This window comes from Taudactylus pleione, unplaced genomic scaffold (genome assembly GCF_031769625.1).
Source record: "Taudactylus pleione unplaced genomic scaffold, aTauple2 ptg000040l, whole genome shotgun sequence".
Lineage (NCBI taxonomy): Eukaryota > Metazoa > Chordata > Amphibia > Anura > Myobatrachidae > Taudactylus > Taudactylus pleione.
Genome location: NW_028284442.1, coordinates 33,741,666 through 33,759,721, shown reverse-complemented (window position 1 = coordinate 33,759,721; position 18,056 = coordinate 33,741,666). Strand labels below are relative to the sequence as shown.

Here is an 18,056-nt window from a genome sequence, read left to right as displayed (position 1 = left end):
TAACCTACCAGTATATTTTTGGAGTGTGGGAGGAAACCCACGCAAGCACAGAAGAATATACAAACTCCACACAGTTAGGGCCATGGTGGGAATTGAACCCATGACCTCACGCTAACCGTTACACAGTCAGTAACACAACCAGAGACATAAAACAGTTCTCTAATAGTCATAACATAAAATGATCCTAGCAGGAAGTAACAGAGCAGGGTGGGCGTCAAGTGTCCCATATGGAATCGGAGAAAGGGATTTATTGTTAAGTACCAAAATCCTATTTTCTCCTTCATCCACTAGGGGACACTGGAGGCTAAAGACAGTGGGGACATCCCAGAGCTCCCATTAAGGGCGGGAAAGCGCAGAGAACCCTGCAAAACAGACAGGCCATACTGCGCTGCAGAGGCCGCAAACATGTCAAATCTATAAAAAAAAAAAGTATAATAAAGGTGTGCCGGCCCGACCAAGTAGCCGCTCGGCAAAAGACTCTAGGGAAACCACGCAGGCCGCCGCCCACGAGGAACCGACTGAGCGAGAGGAATGCTCTGGAATGAAAAAGGCGGAGGCTCACTAGATGATGCCATATCCGCCTGTCGGAAGGTCAGACAACTCCAGCAGGCCAGCGACTGTGAGGAGGCTGGCTAGCCATGACGAACAGCATCATACAAAATAATAAGTGTCTGTTTTACGTATGGCTGTAGTCCGGTCTACAGAAATACGACAAAAACTCAACAGTTAGGGGTCTAGAACAAAGGTGAATTTTGTGGAAGAACCAGTAGCATAACCGGTTGCAGTCTGGAAAGCCGAAACCACCCTTGGAATAAAGTCCATTGTTGTACAACGTTCCGCTCCAGCCTCGTGAAAAACCAAGTCTGGAGTACGACAAGATAGAGCTCCAAGTATACCGACACTCTCCCGACTGAGGCCGGGGCGAGAAGAAGTGTTAACTTCCACGAAAGGTATATTAACTCCACCGACTACAGAGGTTCGAACAGAGGAGATTGTAAGAAGGAAAGTACAAGATCCAAATCCCATGGAGCCGTAGGAGGAACAAAGGGTGGATAAAACCGAATCACTACATGAGGAAAAAACTGTACCTCTGAGCTTCTTCTGGAAGAAAACAGAGTTGAAAACTGAATATTCAGAGAACCCAGTCGTGAGAAACTAGCTTGCGTAAAAAGCAGAAATCTGGCTAGACTGAATTCTGTAGGGATAATCTCTCTACGTTCACACCCTGAAACATAAAAATCCAAAAATAGTGGTAATGTTTAGAAGAAACTTCTTATCGGGTTCTAAGCAAGGTAGGGATTACCCTGGATGGGATCCCTTTACATCCTAAGTTGGCTCTTTCAACGTCCGCGCCGTCAAATGTAGCTGCTTTAAGTCTGAATAGACTAAAGGACCCTATAGTAAGAGGAGTTCTCTCAGAGGCAGTGGCCACGGATCGTAGATCAGCAGGAGTCGAAGACCAGAATACCAAGCTCTGCGAAGCCAATCCGGAGCTACCAATAGAACCCTGGCCGTTTCCTTTTTTGACACATTGTAGAATCTGATGGAGAAGAGGAAACAGAGAAAACCGGTAGACAAAATTTAAACTGTCACTGCGTTGACTGTGCATACCCTGCCACAACCTCCGGGTCTCTCCTCCAAGAGAAGTAGAGAGGCAGTTGATGACTAAGAGGGGAATTCAATATGAAACGTAAACTTCGCTGTCGAAGTTTACGTTTCATATCGGAGCTTTTACCTGGGATAAAGTATCGGGCGCGCGCACGCTTATCCCCGTATTCAATATGAAACTAACAAAAACGGGAGCCTGCGAAGTGGGATTTGCGTAAAGTTACGAAATTTTCCTTAAAAAAATTGTAGGACCCCCCCTAAAGTTGTAAAAACATGGGGGATCACTATGGGTACCCCCGTTTTAGCCTTTAAATGAAAGTCGGGGATTTAAATAGCCGCAGCAGGTGTTTTTTCCCGACATTGAAGAAGTGTTGCAGAAGAGCACTTAGGTTATTTTTTTCGTTTTTTAAGTGGTCCCATCAAATTTGGGGTACATGAAAATGGGTATTAGCATATTTTGATGTCTCTAAAGTAAGTTTTTCAAAATTTTGCAATTGTGCACCTGCCGCTATAAATCTATTCTAGAAAACACCTGCCGCATACTTGCAGAATAGCCCTGAACCTATTTCCCTATTGTTAAACAATTTTTTCCCATTTTTTTTTTTTCACCCCAATTTTTTTATTCATTTTTTGGGGTGTCCCTATTTTTTAAAAAAATCTTTTTTTGACACAGTTCTTTTTTAAATGTCATTACCAGGAGTGCAGGCTATTTTTTTTAAGCCTGCACCCCTAAACCCCATTCTGCATTTTTTTTCGACACCTATTCAATGGTGAAAAGTTATCCCCGTTTTTTATCAAAGACTTTTCGAAACCTGCGAAAAGTCTTTGAAACTGAATACGGTGTAAAACTAAAACATGCGATAATGACGTCATAGGTGCGATATTAACGCAAAAATTGAGTTTTCGCTCTTATATTGCACACTCGTTAGTCTTGATGTCCTGAAGTCGACTGGTGGAAGACCCCACCGAATGACCAGCTGTAGAAAGAAACCTGTGGATGTAGCCCATGGATGCATCCTGCCGGCTGAGGTAGTCTGCCTACCAATTTACTACTCCCATTGCGAACTTTGTTGCCCGGGTGTGAATTCGACTTACTTCCGTCATCTCTGTGATATCTAGCGGTCTTGGATCCTTAAGTATAGCCCCGCCATCCTCTCAGACTCACTTCTATGGTAAGAAGAGTCTAATCCCACACTCCGAATCTCTTCCCTCCAGTAGGTGTACTAAGTTCAACCTCCAGAGAAGAGATATCAGAGTTCTGGAAATTAACCTTACCTGTGGTGAAGGAAAAGATGGGATTCTGTCCACAGAGAGGAGGTGAAGCTGAAACGTCTTGGAATGAAATAGTCTGTAACGAAAGGCCTCGAACGCCGTAACCATCTTCCTATGGAGGTGAATGGAAACCTGCACCGAAATTAGACGACATCGAAAGATCCTCCTCACCAGCTCTTGAATGGAAGTTGCTTTATTTGATGGGGGGGGGGGGGGGGGGGAATTAGAACACTGGCTGACCTAAGGTGTTCCTGAGCATATTTATTTGCTGGTTGTAGATGAGACTTATGGACAAATGAGACTGCTGTGAGTCACTTCGTGATGGGACCCTGGAATGGGCCTTCAGCAGAAGATCCTCCAGATGAGGGATGATAGTGATCCCCTGTGTCAGATGAGACCTCATCACAGCCATTGTGAATATCCTGGGGGCTAAATAATAATGTGAAGGGAAAGGCCTGACTCTGGAAATTAGAGTTTAGAAATACGAAACTCCGAACGCCTGGAGAGGCGACTAGATAGGGGTTCTTGATATCCAGAGATATCGTGCCTAGTCCCGCACTCCGTGAGGGAAGGGACTCTATCCTTAGGAATAGATTGAGATATGTCAAGTTCGGAGTAGATCTGACCGAGTCGTTCGGCTTCAGAACCACGAAGAGATCAGAGAAAAAGTTTTACCTCCAGATTGGGAACCTGGACCACCACTCTTTTGGATAGAACTAGCGTATAGTTTACTGTAAAAATACTCCTGTCGTGGAGAAGACTAAAAAGTCAAGCATGTATCCCGAGTGATGAGAACCCGGACCCAAGCGCCCGTACCAGATTCCGTCCTAACTACTATGAAGTCCATAAGTCCACTCTTGGGACCCCCAGGCGAGAGGAAAACCCAGCAAGCACTAGGCTTAGTAGATGGTGATGTTGCGACTCTGCCCCGACCTTTTGAAAGGAGCCGCAGAAAGGAATATAAAAGGAGTTACCTCTAGATGCACTGTAAGTAATACACTATCCGCTAATGAAAGTGGTTTTACAGCTGTCTGAATTCCACCGGACAGGTCGCAGTTAATATATGGCCCCAAGTTAGGAGGCATTACTACACTTGATCTCAACCAAAATACCAAGAAGCGATCACAATGGACTTGAGAGTATACTTCAAACTCCAGCCCGATGTCTTTAAAAGACATGGTCCCAGGAACCGATAACGTCGACAATCGCGAAACAGATGGACCTACTATAGTGGAATATAACAGTGTATGAACAAGAGAAAAAGATAACCACCGCCGGAACATCTTAAACACAACAGTAAAGTGTAGTGGAAAAAAAGGTCAAAATAAGAAACTGGGATACAGAGAGGCAGGAGACAGACTTGCCTACTAGTGCTTCTAGCAGTGCCAGGAAATAGGCATAGAAGGAAGCATTCACTTATACTTAAATGCCCACCTGCCTAGCCTAAACCCTGCTTTGTACTTACAGTCCAGGTGCTCAATTTTACATATGAGCGCGCTATGCACATAGTGTGTGCTTTCACAGCGCTATCACTGGCTTCCCTCCCGGCTAACTTACAGCTGAGTGTAGAGTGACAACCGGGATTATCTTGCTGCTCTGTTAGTCTGAGCAGCCTATTACAGCGCCTTGAGCACACTATCCCACCTGACTGGCTTACAGCTGGGCATATTACAGCGCCTTGAGCGCGCTATGCCTCCCGGCTGTGTAGTGCGACAGCCAGGGATATTACGGCGTCATGAGCGTGCTATGCCTCCCGGCTGTCTTACATGTAGTGTGACAGCCAGGGATATTACAGCGCCTGGAGCACGCTATGTATCCAGCAGCGTTTCTTGCTGCTCCCTTAGTCGGAGCAGTCCCTCCCGACTGTCTGTGACCGCCGGGGGTTGTGTTGCTGCTCCGTTAGTCGGCACAGCCTAGCTGCTATTATACAGCCATTTATGTAATAACCTGCCTACTCCACTACTCGGGTAGCCAGGGTCTACTCACCGAGCTGCACATGTTGCCGGCATCAGTGTGACTGATGGGGGGCCGTATGCGCGCTGCCGGAGCGGCATGTGGAACCCCCTGGTTTATAGACAGTGGTCTAAGCAGTCGGGGACCCCAGGTGAAGTGCATGCACTTGCGAGTGGGTCCCCCCGGCAGCTCCATCGTTGCAGACAGGCAGTGCAGCTACTGCCTGTCTGTCCTCAAAGTAATCTTATTACAGCGCAGCAGCACTCTTTCAATTAAAAAAAGAGAAGTGTATCTACACACCCAGCTCCACTCGGGCACAAACTTCGACTGGGGCTTGGAGGGGGGGTATAGAGGGGGAGGAGCTAGTGACACATCTTGAAATTTAAAGTGCCAGCTCCATTCAGCACCGTCTATACCCCACTGTCTTTTGTCTCCAGTGTCCTAGTGGATGAAGGAGAAATATATAACATTGCTAATGATGCATGTTAGGAATTGTTTTATTTTATAGTCCTTTTTTGTGACTTTGGAACAAAACTATAAATTTTATTTCCCTCTTTATTATTGCAATTATTATAGCCAGTACAAAGACCACACCTAAAGAAACCTTTTGCTTTTATCCTAGTATACATTCTTTTCAGGGGAGAAGATGCACTTTTAACCAAAACATTTTTCAGGCTGGGAGCCCCTCATATATTACTGTCGGATTTTCAGTGAGCTTGTCTTTTAAAATCGAGTCTATTTTTAAAACGACCCAATGTTTTTTCAAAATGGTCTCCAATTTCCTATAATCCCTATTAAAAGTGGTGACAAAAGAGATGGTGAAATCTTTTCTTTTTTCCCAGTGCTTTTCCTCAAAAGATCACCTTGATTAATACTTTATATATTATGTAGTTTTCTCTAACATATCTTTAACATTTCTTTACAAATTGGTCTTTTAGGGGATGTTCCTTTTGATACGATGAAATTGGCCATTGGGTAACTCCCCTCAGCCAACTCAGATGATGGCTGCTATCCATACCTATGACTGAAGTACTGTTAGTTGGTTTCAAAAAAGTTTTGGGGGCAAATTTGTGACTGTTCTACATACAGTGCATCCGGAAAGTTTTCACAACACTTCACTTTTTCCACATTTTATGTTACAGCCTTATTCCAAAATGGAATAAATTAAATTTTCTCCTCAAAATTCTACACACAATATACAATGTGTAAAAAAAAGTTTGAGTTTTTGCAAATTTAATAAAAAAAAACACTAACAAATCACATGTGCATAAGTATTCACAGCCTTTGCCATGAAGCTCAAAATTGAGCGCAGGTGCATCCTGTTTCCACTGATCATCCTTGAGATGTTCTTACAGCTTAATTGGAGTCCACCTGTGGTAAATTCAGTTGATTGGACATGATTTTGAAAAGGCATACACCTGTCTATATAAGGTCCCACACTTGACAGTGCATGTCAGAGCACAAAACAAGCATGAAGTCCAAGGAATTGTCTGTAGACCTCTGAGACCGGATTGTCTCGAGGCACAACTCTGGGGAAGGGTACAGAAAAATATCTGCTGCTTTGAAGGTCCCAATGAGCACAGGGGCCTCCATCATCCGTAAATGGAAGTAGTTCGGAACCACAAGGACTCTTCCTAGAGTTGTCCAGCCGTCTAAACTGAGTGATCAGGGGAGAAGGGCCCTAGTCAGGAAGGTGACCAAGAACCCGATGGTCACTCTGTCAGAGCTACAGCATTCCGCTGTGGAGAGAGGAGAACCTTCCTGAAGGACAACCATCTCTGCAGCAATCCACCAATCAGGCCTGTATGTTAGAGTGGCCAGACAGAAGCCACTTAGTAAAAAGCACATGGGAGCCCGCCTGGAGTTTGCCAAAATGCACCTCAAGGACTCTCAAACCATGAGACACAAAGATTGAACTCTTTGGTGTGAATGCCAGGCATTATGTTTGGAAGAAACCAGGCACCACTCATCACCAGGCCATTACCATCCCCAGTGAAGCATGGTGGTGGCAGCATCATGCTGTGGGGATGTTTATCAGTGGCAGGAACTAGGAGATTAGTCAGGCTGGAGGTAAAGCAGCAATGTACAGAGACATCCTGGATGAAAACCTGCTCCAGAGCGCTCTTGACCTCAGACTGGGGTGACAGTTTTCTTTCAGCAGGACAACAACCCTAAGCACACAACCAAGATATCAAAGGAGTGGCTTCAGGACAACTCTGTGAATGTCCTTGAGTGGCCCAGCCAGAGCCCAGACTTGAATCCAATTGAACATCTCTGGAGAGATCTGAAAATGGCTGTGCACAGACGCTTCCCATCCAACCTGATGGAACTTGAGAGGTGCTGCAAAGAGGAATGAGCGAAACTGCCCAAAGATAGGTGTGCCAAGCTTGTGACATTATATTCAAAAAGATTTGAGGCTGTAATTGCTGCCAAAGGTACATCAACAAAGTATTGAGCAAAGGTTGTGGATACTTATGTACATGCGATTTCTTAATCTGTTTTTTTTTTTTTTTTTTATTAAATTTGCAAAACTCTCAAGAAAACGTTTTACACGTTGTCATTATAGGGTATTGTGTGTAGTGTTTTTAGGACAAAAATGAATTTATTCCATTTTGGAATAAGGCTGTAACATAACAAAATGTGGAAAAAGTGAAGCGTTGTGAATACTTTCCGGATGCACTGTAAACAGGTCTAAGAAATTGACCTGAATATCATTGATGGTGTAGGCAAATATGATTCCAAAATCATTGTTATTTAAGCGCTTGAGTATTTCGACCCCCTCTGCATGTGAATATCATATCATCTATATATCGATAAGACAAAAGGTCCGGCCACAGCTTCTGCGACACATGGTGCTCCTTCCACAAGCCCATGAAAATGTTTGTGAAGCTGGGGGCGAACCTCGTGCCCATCGCAGTTCCGAAGCGCTGCAAATAATATGTATCCTTAAAGGCAAAGTGGTTGTTTATCAAAATGAAGTCTATAACTTCTTAAATAAACTATTGTACATCACAATCCATAGACTTCTCAGAGAATGCCTTTTGAACTGCTTGAAGAGCCCCATCATGTTTAATGATAGCATATAACGATCCTTTGTCTGCTATTACTAGGTCTCCCTCCTTCAGTTGGTTAATTGAATCAGTAGTGCCCTTAAGATAGGCTTTACCATTACATGCAATAGGCTGAAGGAAAAAATCTTGCTAGAATATTCCATCCATGAAGGGCTGCAAATGGTCATCAAGCAATGCTACATACAGTGATCACGGTGAGCGACAAAATTTGTGGGTCCCAGGGCCCCCCAACAACTTAAAAAAAAAATGGGGTCCTACCTGACCATTTCTGGGTCCCATCATAATTTATGCTTTAGAGCTCCCCATATGCCTCTGACCTCCCCACATGCCCCTAAAATGCAGATCTGATACCCCCAACAGCATCAGATATCCCCACAAGCCCCTTAAATGCATGTTTTAATGCCTCCATGATCTTTCAGGTATATGACTTGTCTGTTCACAAAACCCATAGTGAATAAGTAGGCTTACCATATCATCCCTTTAAACTGGGACGCTCATGGATTACACAGGTTCTGTGGCTCATTAAAACCAGGTGAAATCTAGGCATGAAGTCAGCCAGTCACAGAACCTTTGTAATTAATTCACGTGTCCCGTTTTAAAGTGATATTATGGTTAGCCACTTTAGGTAATAGGCATATTTATCAAAGGATAAATGCCCGGTCTTTACACATTTTGCACATTAATGCCCTTTACACATTATGCCACACAGCCAAGCCCAGCCTTTAAACATTATGCCATGCAGTAGTACCCCTTACAAAATGATGCCGCACATTAATGCCCTTTAGTCCCCCTATGCATTGCCCCAGCAGCAGTCCCCCTGTGCACTGCCCCCAGCAGCAGTCCCCCTGTGCACTGCCCCCAGCAGCAGTCCCCCTGTGCAGTGCCCCCAGTAGCAGTCCCCCAAGGTGCCCCCCGTATGCCTGTCAGACCACCTATGCAGTCCAATGAAGGTATCTGCCCCCCTAATAGGTGTGACTGACCTGGGCATTAGGCCCAGGCCACTAAAGGGCAAGTAGGTGGCCCTCTAGTGACCTGGGCCTAATGCCCAAGTCACACACCTATTTGGGGGGCATATACCTTCAATTGGGCCTAATGCCCCCTATGTTGCCCCGGCCTTGTGCCCGCCAATAGACCCACAGGCCTATTGCCTGAATTTATGCCACGGGCCCAGTGCCCGACAACCCTACTGGTCTAGGAAGGAGTAAAATACCGGTGGCCCAAGGCCGCCTACCGTTACGGTGGAAGAGGCTGCGGGGGGGAGCTTCGTTAGCTCTTTTGCTTTCCTCCCCCGCAGTCCTCTTCGGTCCTCAGCTTCAGTCTTCTGCCGCTGGCCCACCCTGGCCAGCGGCACCGCCTCTTCCTTCTTGATCACGCCGCCTTCTGGCCTCTTGCGCGGCCGCCGGAACTGTTGCCGCGCCGCTCTCTCTTCAGGAGGTCTTCACACCTACCCTCCGCCGACAGACTGAACGTTCTCGTTCAGCGGCGTCTATTCAAGATGCCGCGAATGGTGCGGGGCTATGATGCCGCAAGCCGCAATTGGCTCGTCGCGTCTGCCTCCTATTTGCTGCTGGACCGCGAGCCAAAAGCTCGCGGCCAGTGCTAAACCACCGCCGCCGCTACTTGGCTTCCGGGCAGCGAGCTCCGCTCAGCTTGCGTCCAGAGCCAAGCTTCTCTCGTCGCCACTGGTGGAAGGGACCAGGCGGTCCCTTCACCAGGTACCCGCCGCAGTGACTTACCCGGCGCTGGGAACAAACACTGTCCCAGCGCCGGGCACGGACGCTGTGCCGATGCTGGGATCAGACACTTGATACCAGCACGGCTTTCCCCAGCAGCAGCCAATAAGTCTGACTCTCATTGGCTGCTCTAACAGAGAGCGTTATGTCTGTCTCTGCAGGGGGACGCGCTGTGCTGCAGCCAGCTGTCAGGGACTGGCCACAGCACAGCGCGTCCCCGGGGACCCGGCTTCTTTAAAAAAGTGAGTCCCCAGTGCCCAATATCTTGTAAAATACGCGCTATAGCGTGTATTTGCGAACACTGACGTATCGGTTACCGGGCAAAAAAGTGTTCTGGCAGACCAGCGGACCAAACCAATGCCACATGAACACACCTCACACCATTATAGACCCACCACCAGCCTGCATTGTGCCTTTTTGTCAACTGGGGTCCCCATTGTCTCCAAGGTCCAAATAGCGATGTTATTGACTCAGGTGAGGCACCGTGGCTGGTGCAGTTGTGCTAAAGAACACTTCACTGACATGCTGGATATGCATCTAGGACCTCCTGTATTGAATGTGGATGTGATTTGAGCCAGTGTCGCTTGTCTATAACAAACCATTCCAGCCAGATGCCGCTGTTCATGGCACCCGTATTCTGCCACTGCGCTGTCCATGGTGGGTGGTGATGCCTTCCATGAGGTATTCCCTGCCACATCCGTGACACCTAGATCAAGGAATGTTGAATGTCCGCACAACTTCGGAAATAAGTAATTCACGTCACCTTGCCATGAGCAGCTTAGCCTGTGTTCAAACTTACTCACTAAATGTCAGAGTACAACTGACAAGACGTGATAGTACAGTGCCGCCACCTACCATTACCTTTACATATTGCTATCCCATGACTTTCGGCACTTCAGTGTATCATCAAAACATATTAGGGGGAATTCAGTTAGCCACGGGACTTGCCACAGGGTTTTAGCTCTCGGGTTAAGTTCCAGAAGCTATTCAATTACTACCTGTGGTATACCCACGACTAGCCATGCGTTAACTAGTGCTTCCACGGCTAGTCAAAGGCAGTAATTGCATAGCTCAGGGGAACCTAATGCTAGAGCTATGGGGTTATCACAAGTAAGCCACGGGCTTACCGTGTGAAATAACTGAATAGCTCCTGGCACTTAACCAGGAAGCTAAAACCCAGTACTGTGGTTAACTGAATCTGTCCCTTTGCATTTTAGATGCAACCAGCACTTCAATTTGCATCAGGGATGGGGTTTAACAGATTAGTAATGTATAATATATATCTTTTTCTACTGACTTCTCTGTAACTAAAATCTGAATAACTGGCACGTTCTGAACATTGCTATAAGTAGCAATTCCTACCAGTTATGGGACCCTCGTGGTCAGTGTATATATGTACCAGGTTCCTTAGCAACTGCAAAGAATTTACCATAGAGCAGCATAATATAAGTTAGCCGTCCACCAGACCACAGAAAATAAACAGCAGCAGCATAATGAGAAACTTGCGCAATAGGCCCAACCCAGATCGTTCACATGCCATCACTGCAACAGTATGTGGATGACACATCCAACAGTAATTTACATGTGTTACATGTAATTACCAAAGAAGTGTGTTAGTGTATGTTTTTTTTTCAGTGCTTGCTTCCGTTCTAGGGGGGGCAATTCAATTCAGCAAAATGTGCTGCCAGACATCACCATGATTGCTCATCTGCGCACATATCAGCTGTACAGTAGCCTAGTTACCTCTATCGGGTGCAATGCAAAATTTGTGATGTACTGTAGAAAGATTTAATTTGCCATTATGGAACGGCAAAGCGCATCCCATCACCGAGAATTGAATTCCCCCTACATGTTTGTGTGTCAGTTTCATAAGGTGGGTTTTTTCGTCTGTTAACATATATGTATTTTAGGGTATAATGATCCAATTACAGGATAGCTGGACGAATAGAAGTCCCCATCCGGATTAAAAAAAAAAAAAGTATCCCAGCGATCAAACAGTAACATGTTGGTACTTGAGAAGTGACCAAGGACTTACTACCGTATATACTCGAGTATAAGCCGAGTTTTTCAGCACATTTTTTGTGCTGAAAAAGTACCCCCTCGGCTTAAACTCGAGTGAAGTGTAGCGCTGACCGGACGGAGTTCGGGCAGCGCAACACATCACAAACACACAGCCGCCGGAGCCGGCAGCTATGTGTTTGCTGTAATCAGCAGCCGCTGAGAGTCTGTCAGACTCTCATCGGCTGCTGCTGCTCCCACTGCGGGAGCAATCTTCCGGCTCCCGCAGTGGGTAATGGGAGACACGTCATGAGTAATGATGTCTCTCCCATGCAAAGCGGCCGGAGGAGCTGTTAGCGGCAGGACCAGGAGCGGGAGTTTCAGGTAAGTGATTAATATTTTTTTTCTCATTACGTCTCTCTCTACTGGGGGGGGGAGGCACTACCAGGGGGCAATTACTACAGGGGGCACTACCAGGGGGGGATTACTACAGGGGGCACTAAAAAGGGGGATTAATACTGGAGGCACTGAAAGGGGGGATTACTACTGGGGGCACAACCAGGGGGAGTTACTACTGGGGGCACTACCAGCTGCTGCCATTTCCCACCCTAGGCTTATACTCGAGTCAATAAGTTTTCCCAGTTTTTTGTGGTAAAAGTAGGTACCTCGGCTTATATTCGGGTCGACTTATACTCGAGTATATACGGTAATTTAAAAAAATAAAAACAAAAGTCGTTCAAACAATGATTATAGTAAATATTGGGTATATAATACTAAAGGCAATGGTTTAGGTAACTAAAAATTCTAATTAAACTAAAAGATGTGAGGAAGAGGGAGGAGAGAGATGGGAGGAAGAGGGAGGAGAGGGATGGGAGGAAGAGCGAGGAGAGGGATGGGAGGAAGAGGGAGGAGAGGGATGGGAGGAAGAGGGAGGAGAGGGATGGGAGGAAGAGGGAGGAGAGAGATGGGAGGAAGAGGGAGGAGAGGGATGGGAGGAAGAGGGAGGAGAGGGATGGGAGGAAGAGGGAGGAAAGGGATGGGAGGAAGAGGGAGGAAAGGGATGGGAAGAAGAGGGAGGAAAGGGATGGGAAGAAGAGGGAGGAAAGGGATGGGAGGAAGAGGGAGGAGAGGAAGATTGAGGAGAGAGATGGGAGGAAGAGGGAGGAGAGGGATGGGAGGAAGAGGGAGGAGAGAGATGGGAGGAAGAGGGAGGAGAGGGGGAGAGGGATGGGAGGAAGAGGGAGGAAAGGGATGGGAAGAAGAGGGAGGAAAGGGATGGGAAGAAGAGGGAGGAAAGGGATGGGAAGAAGAGGGAGGAAAGGGATGGGAGGAAGAGGGAGGAAAGGGATGGGAAGAAGAGGGAGGAAAGGGATGGGAGGAAGAGGGAGGAAAGGGATGGGAAGAAGAGGGAGGAAAGGGATGGGAAGAAGAGGGAGGAAAGGGATGGGAGGAAGAGGGAGGAGAGGAAGATTGAGGAGAGAGATGGGAGGAAGAGGGAGGAGAGGGATGGGAGGAAGTGGGGGGGATAGAAGGAAGAGAGAGGAGAGGGATGGAAGGAAGTGGGGGCGATGGGAGGAAGAGATGTCAAAAAAAGGGGGTGACAAAGTTGGGAGAAAAAAGGAAGACAAAAGAGAGATGGGAAAGTGGGGGAAGAGAAAGGGAAAAAAACCTGAAACATGGTGTATAAAAGCCAGCGACCCAGCAAGATACCGGTCCAAAATGCTAGTATATAATATGGGAGCTTATTATTCTCAGTTAAACTACAGTAATACTGTACCTCCAGGAAACACCTGAGAAAGATAAATCAAAGATAAATATAATTGGACGATGAAAGTGATCTGTCCCATGTGGACATTTTGACAAGTTCACATACAACCATTTCAATTGTTGTTACTATTGCAAAAGTGTGGTGAGATTTTATGACATCAATGAGGTTATTGTTGGCTCAGATATACATTTCAGTGGTTATTGACATAAAAAAAGTGTTTCTATAAACCTCTTTTTGCATATGCTAATAATTCTACCATTACTTTTTATGCAATAAAATAATGCTGACAAGAGAGAGCTATAAACACCATTCTGCCATACAAGTTTCGATAATCAAAAAGTTATTAAAGTGCTCTCACACTATCTATAATATATTACATCACCCTATAATTTTAGATCCTCTTCACAGGAAGCTGCAGATACCCAAGTATGTATAAAAAACAGTGGGGGAGATGTATTAAAAACTGTATTATACTATTTTTTCCTTCCTCCCATTTTTATCCACATGTGAATTTTAACGAGAGTGATTACATCTTCTGAAAGTGGATTGTTTTGCTTGTTTTGGACAGACTCTGATAAACACATGAGAAGGATTGTCATCATATTGGAATATACATAAACTACTACAAAACATAAGGAACGTGATTATATTCCTCTGTTATATATACATTTGCTTCTGAGCGCCAGGGGGAGGTTCTTAACCGAATTTTTCACTATTTATAACTTTCTGAGGTTTTGGGAAAAGCCTCATTTAGGTCTTTACCTCCTTGAGGCTGCTGTGTTTGGTATTATCCACGCGCATTGGAGAGAACCTACCTTCTTTGTTGTTGCATTATGAGTCTCCAGTAGAAGCCAAAGCTCCTCCCCCCCATGTGCTCGATCACTGCTGGCCATAGTGCTCGGGCAGTGTGTATATTTATTATATATGTATTTAAGTGGTTAAAAATTCTAAGGTACTATCAAAGCAAGTCAAAGCGCTAAATAGATCACTTAGTGAATTTCTTGAGTGCACTATTCAATTCAAACAAGTCTGCATCAGCTTTCAAGAATGCAAATTTTATTCATTAAGGAAATAATTATCCTTCACCCGAACTTTATTTCCATTGAGACAATGCATATTCCGAAATGTATGTGGATACTATTTTAACTATATAAGCAGATAACACTAAAATCTGGGTACACACTTTACGATGTGTGTACCCATTGATGGCACAACGTGATGGAACGATAAATCGCACCAGTTGTACACACTACACATTCCTTTGTATGCCTGTGCAATACATTGCTACATGCTGCATATGTAGCAGCATGGCGTTGTTCATTGCATCGTCCCATTAGCTATGCAGCAAAGCAGCTGGGACGATGCGATGAATGACCGGCATGCACACACTATAGAATGTACGATCTGCACCATATATCGTTCCGATCCCCGTCGGAAGTATATATTGTACGATATCTATTTTGCACCTTGCTTAATACAATATACAGTAGTTGCTGTTCAAGCTGGGTTTGGTATAACATGGTCAACATGTTATGGACATGGATGAATATAGACAGCTGGAAAAAGTCCGGCACAAATTGGTCGACACAGAAATGGTTAACATCTTATTTTGTTTTCCAGCCAAAATCTTTACTTTAACCCTAACTCTCCCCTGCACATACAAAAGAACACAGTATGAATATAGAAAGCTGAGGGAGGAAAGAAAAATATAGTGGGTTAGGGGTCACTTGGTGTGTTTTCTGTGTCTTCATTCAGTATTCACACACATTTGACATAGATCATCAAGCACAGTGAACTCCACCGGATGTAATTCCATTCTATGCACATAAACATAATATACAAGGTTACTACAGAACCTCGCAGCCAATTAAAAATCGACCCATAGAAGTAGGTTGGCATTTTAAAGCATTATAAAGACTATATTGCATTCTTCTGTTTGTGAAAAACATGTAAAGATCTCAAACCTACATTTAGTTATGAACTCTATAATAAATAAGGGATAATGTGCACCCTACTGTTATGTATAAGGACATTAAAAGTCACTGAGGAGTTCTGTGGACACATAAAGCACCTGGAAGTAGGCCAAGTACTTTTATGCAGACCAGAGAAAGCAAAATTGACTGCTAATGTCTAATAATTTACAGCAAGGCATACATTATCGCTTAAAATACACAAGGTTTTCTAATAAATACTGAAGAGGTGAAATCAAAACTTGCTGTATAGATATTCACAGGAATTTATACATTTACTAACATCCCTTTTGTGTTATAATAAATTAAAACCATCTTACCGACCAGTGGTGTACATTATCAACTCTTTTAGCATTTGAACCATTACTTTGGTTGCAAGCCAGTGTTTCCAGTGAAGTTGCACAGTTATCTTCCATCACGGTTGAAACATTTTGAAAAGAATCCTCTGTGTTTTGGGGGAAATGAGGCAGCTCTCCCTCTAAAATTGGTTGTTGTGTTAAATCATTTTTCATTTCTGAAAGGTTAAAATTGGTCTCCAATCCGAGAGTCTCATGGCAATCTGACTGTATGGGCATTATGTTCCTTTCTGGGCTCAGTTTCCATGACTTCTCAGGTGAGCTATGCTGGAATTCACATCCTGCACATTCAAGTGATCTTGACCTTAGCAATATGCTTTCAGGAGACCGTTGATGGGACCCCACAATTTCAAGAGATCGTTGTTTCACTAATCCTAGCGAACATGGCTTGGTAGTCCGGCTCCCGAGAGAATAGCGCCCATATTTAATTTCTCCACAGTCTAAATGTTTTTCGTTTCCTCGTAAAATAGCAGATACATTGCTATTAGAGCTCTCCAGAATATACTTAATAAAGAGATTTCTTTCCAAGTCCAATTCGACTCTGAGATGCCGAATACGTGCAGCCTGTTCACTATCATAATCCCATCTAAGCTTAGACAGAACATCCTGAAGTTTACACTGGCATTCGCTATCAGAGGGCTTTTGTTCATTTTTATTGGCACTGCTAGACTTCACTGCATAGCGCTTATTTAGTAATTCATCAATCAACTGTTTCTGCAGATCCCTGGCTTGTTTTATTGCTGTATCTCTTTCCTTCTGCAGAATTATCTGAAGCTCTCTCAGCTCCTCCTCTTTCCATCTCATCAGATGCTTTATTTCCAATTCCCTTTCTCGTAATACTGCGTCCTTCAGCTGCTGAAGCTCACGGGTTTTCTGCTGTTCCCACTTAGATTTCAAATCATCCACTAGCTTGTTTTTTTCTTTTTCGTATGTTTCTTTATATCGTTTCCGCTCAAAGGCGTACAATTTTCTAGCCTCCTGTGCTTTACATTTTTCTTTTTCCAACTCTCTGTTCATAAATTCAATCTCGATCTTATATTCCTCCAGTAGACAGTTGTCTGACTTTTTAGGTGAGTAGCGGGAATTGTTATTGCTCTCCTTTAACATGGTTAATAAGTGTCAGTACAGGCCAAGCAGTAGAGATGAATGGAAAAGGGACCATGAAGTGATGTGGTGATCATACAAGGAGAGGATTGAGCAGCACAACCTGGTCAAAAGAAAAGATTTTAAAATTAATTTTACTAGACTATGAAATACGGTTAGCTTTTTCGTATATTTCTAACATTGAAGCAATACTGTCTCAACTGTATGACAGCACTATAAACACATACTTGCAAACCCTCCATGATTGTCAGGGAAACAGTAGCAATTTCCTTGACTCCTTCAAGAAGCTAAAGGTGCATACACACGTAACGATTTTGTAACCAACAATTTTCTGTCAGATTTTCCCTTGAAACAGTGAACGGTTTTTGAAGTGTAATGAACGATTTTTACAACGATGAACAAAAAATGTTTCTTCCCTTAATGAAAATCGTTATGTTGGACAGTCTGAAATGGACGATTAACGATAACTTTATTTAACATATTGCAGTTTTACCTAAGCGCTCTTACCTATATGTAATATTCCCTTTAAATGAAAACTGTAGTCAGAATAATCTAAATGTCATTTTAATTTATTAAAATCGTTATTTTAACATATATAAAAAAAATCATATATAAAACACATATAGGGCAAGATTCTATTCAACGCAATGTAAATAGCGCCAGGAGATAGCTCCCGGAGCTATTCATCGCAATGTTAGGTCGGGGAAGGCTCGTTCTCGCGCTTTAAACAGGGTGTTTAAGCGTGATAACGGGCATTCCCCGACCTAATAGCGCGAGGCTGTTTTCCAGGCGCGAAGGGCAGAAAACAGCCTAGCCCCGGGACTTTTGTCGGATTTCTTCTCTCATCCCCGGAGGGATGAGAGAAGAAATCATTAGTCGGACTTGGCAGCGCTGTTTATTTAATAGCTCCGGGAGCTCACTCCCGGCGCTATTTACATCGAGTTGAATAGAATCGTGCCCATATATTCTAAAGTACAATGAAATGATGATGAATTATGAGGTGTATTTTATATGAGCTCCCTATATGCAGCCGGCTGGTAGTTGTTATGAGAGACACCACATGTAAGAGGACAGAAACGGTCTGACATATATACAACAGAAAGGAAGGAGTGGATGTGTGGGAATGTGTGGATAAACAGGGACAACTGTGTTTTGGGTGTTAGGGTAAATTGGGAGGGAATAGGGGGGGGATGATATTGTATTAGTCCCAGTAGTAACTTTTG

The 18,056-nt window shown here is 44.4% G+C and overlaps 1 protein-coding gene across 2 annotated transcripts in view; it reads right to left on the bottom strand.

Moving 5' to 3' along the window:
* TSPOAP1 (TSPO associated protein 1) overlaps window positions 1-18,056 on the bottom strand; it is a 352,001-nt gene that overhangs the window by 266,835 nt on the left and 67,110 nt on the right. For both annotated transcript variants that reach the window (XM_088455323.1, XM_088455314.1), the window contains exon 2: window positions 15,694-16,936. In XM_088455323.1, coding sequence (XP_088311449.1) covers window positions 15,694-16,836 — 1,143 coding nt within the window. In that variant the 5' untranslated portion in view covers window positions 16,837-16,936. The remainder of the gene's footprint in view (window positions 1-15,693; window positions 16,937-18,056) is intronic.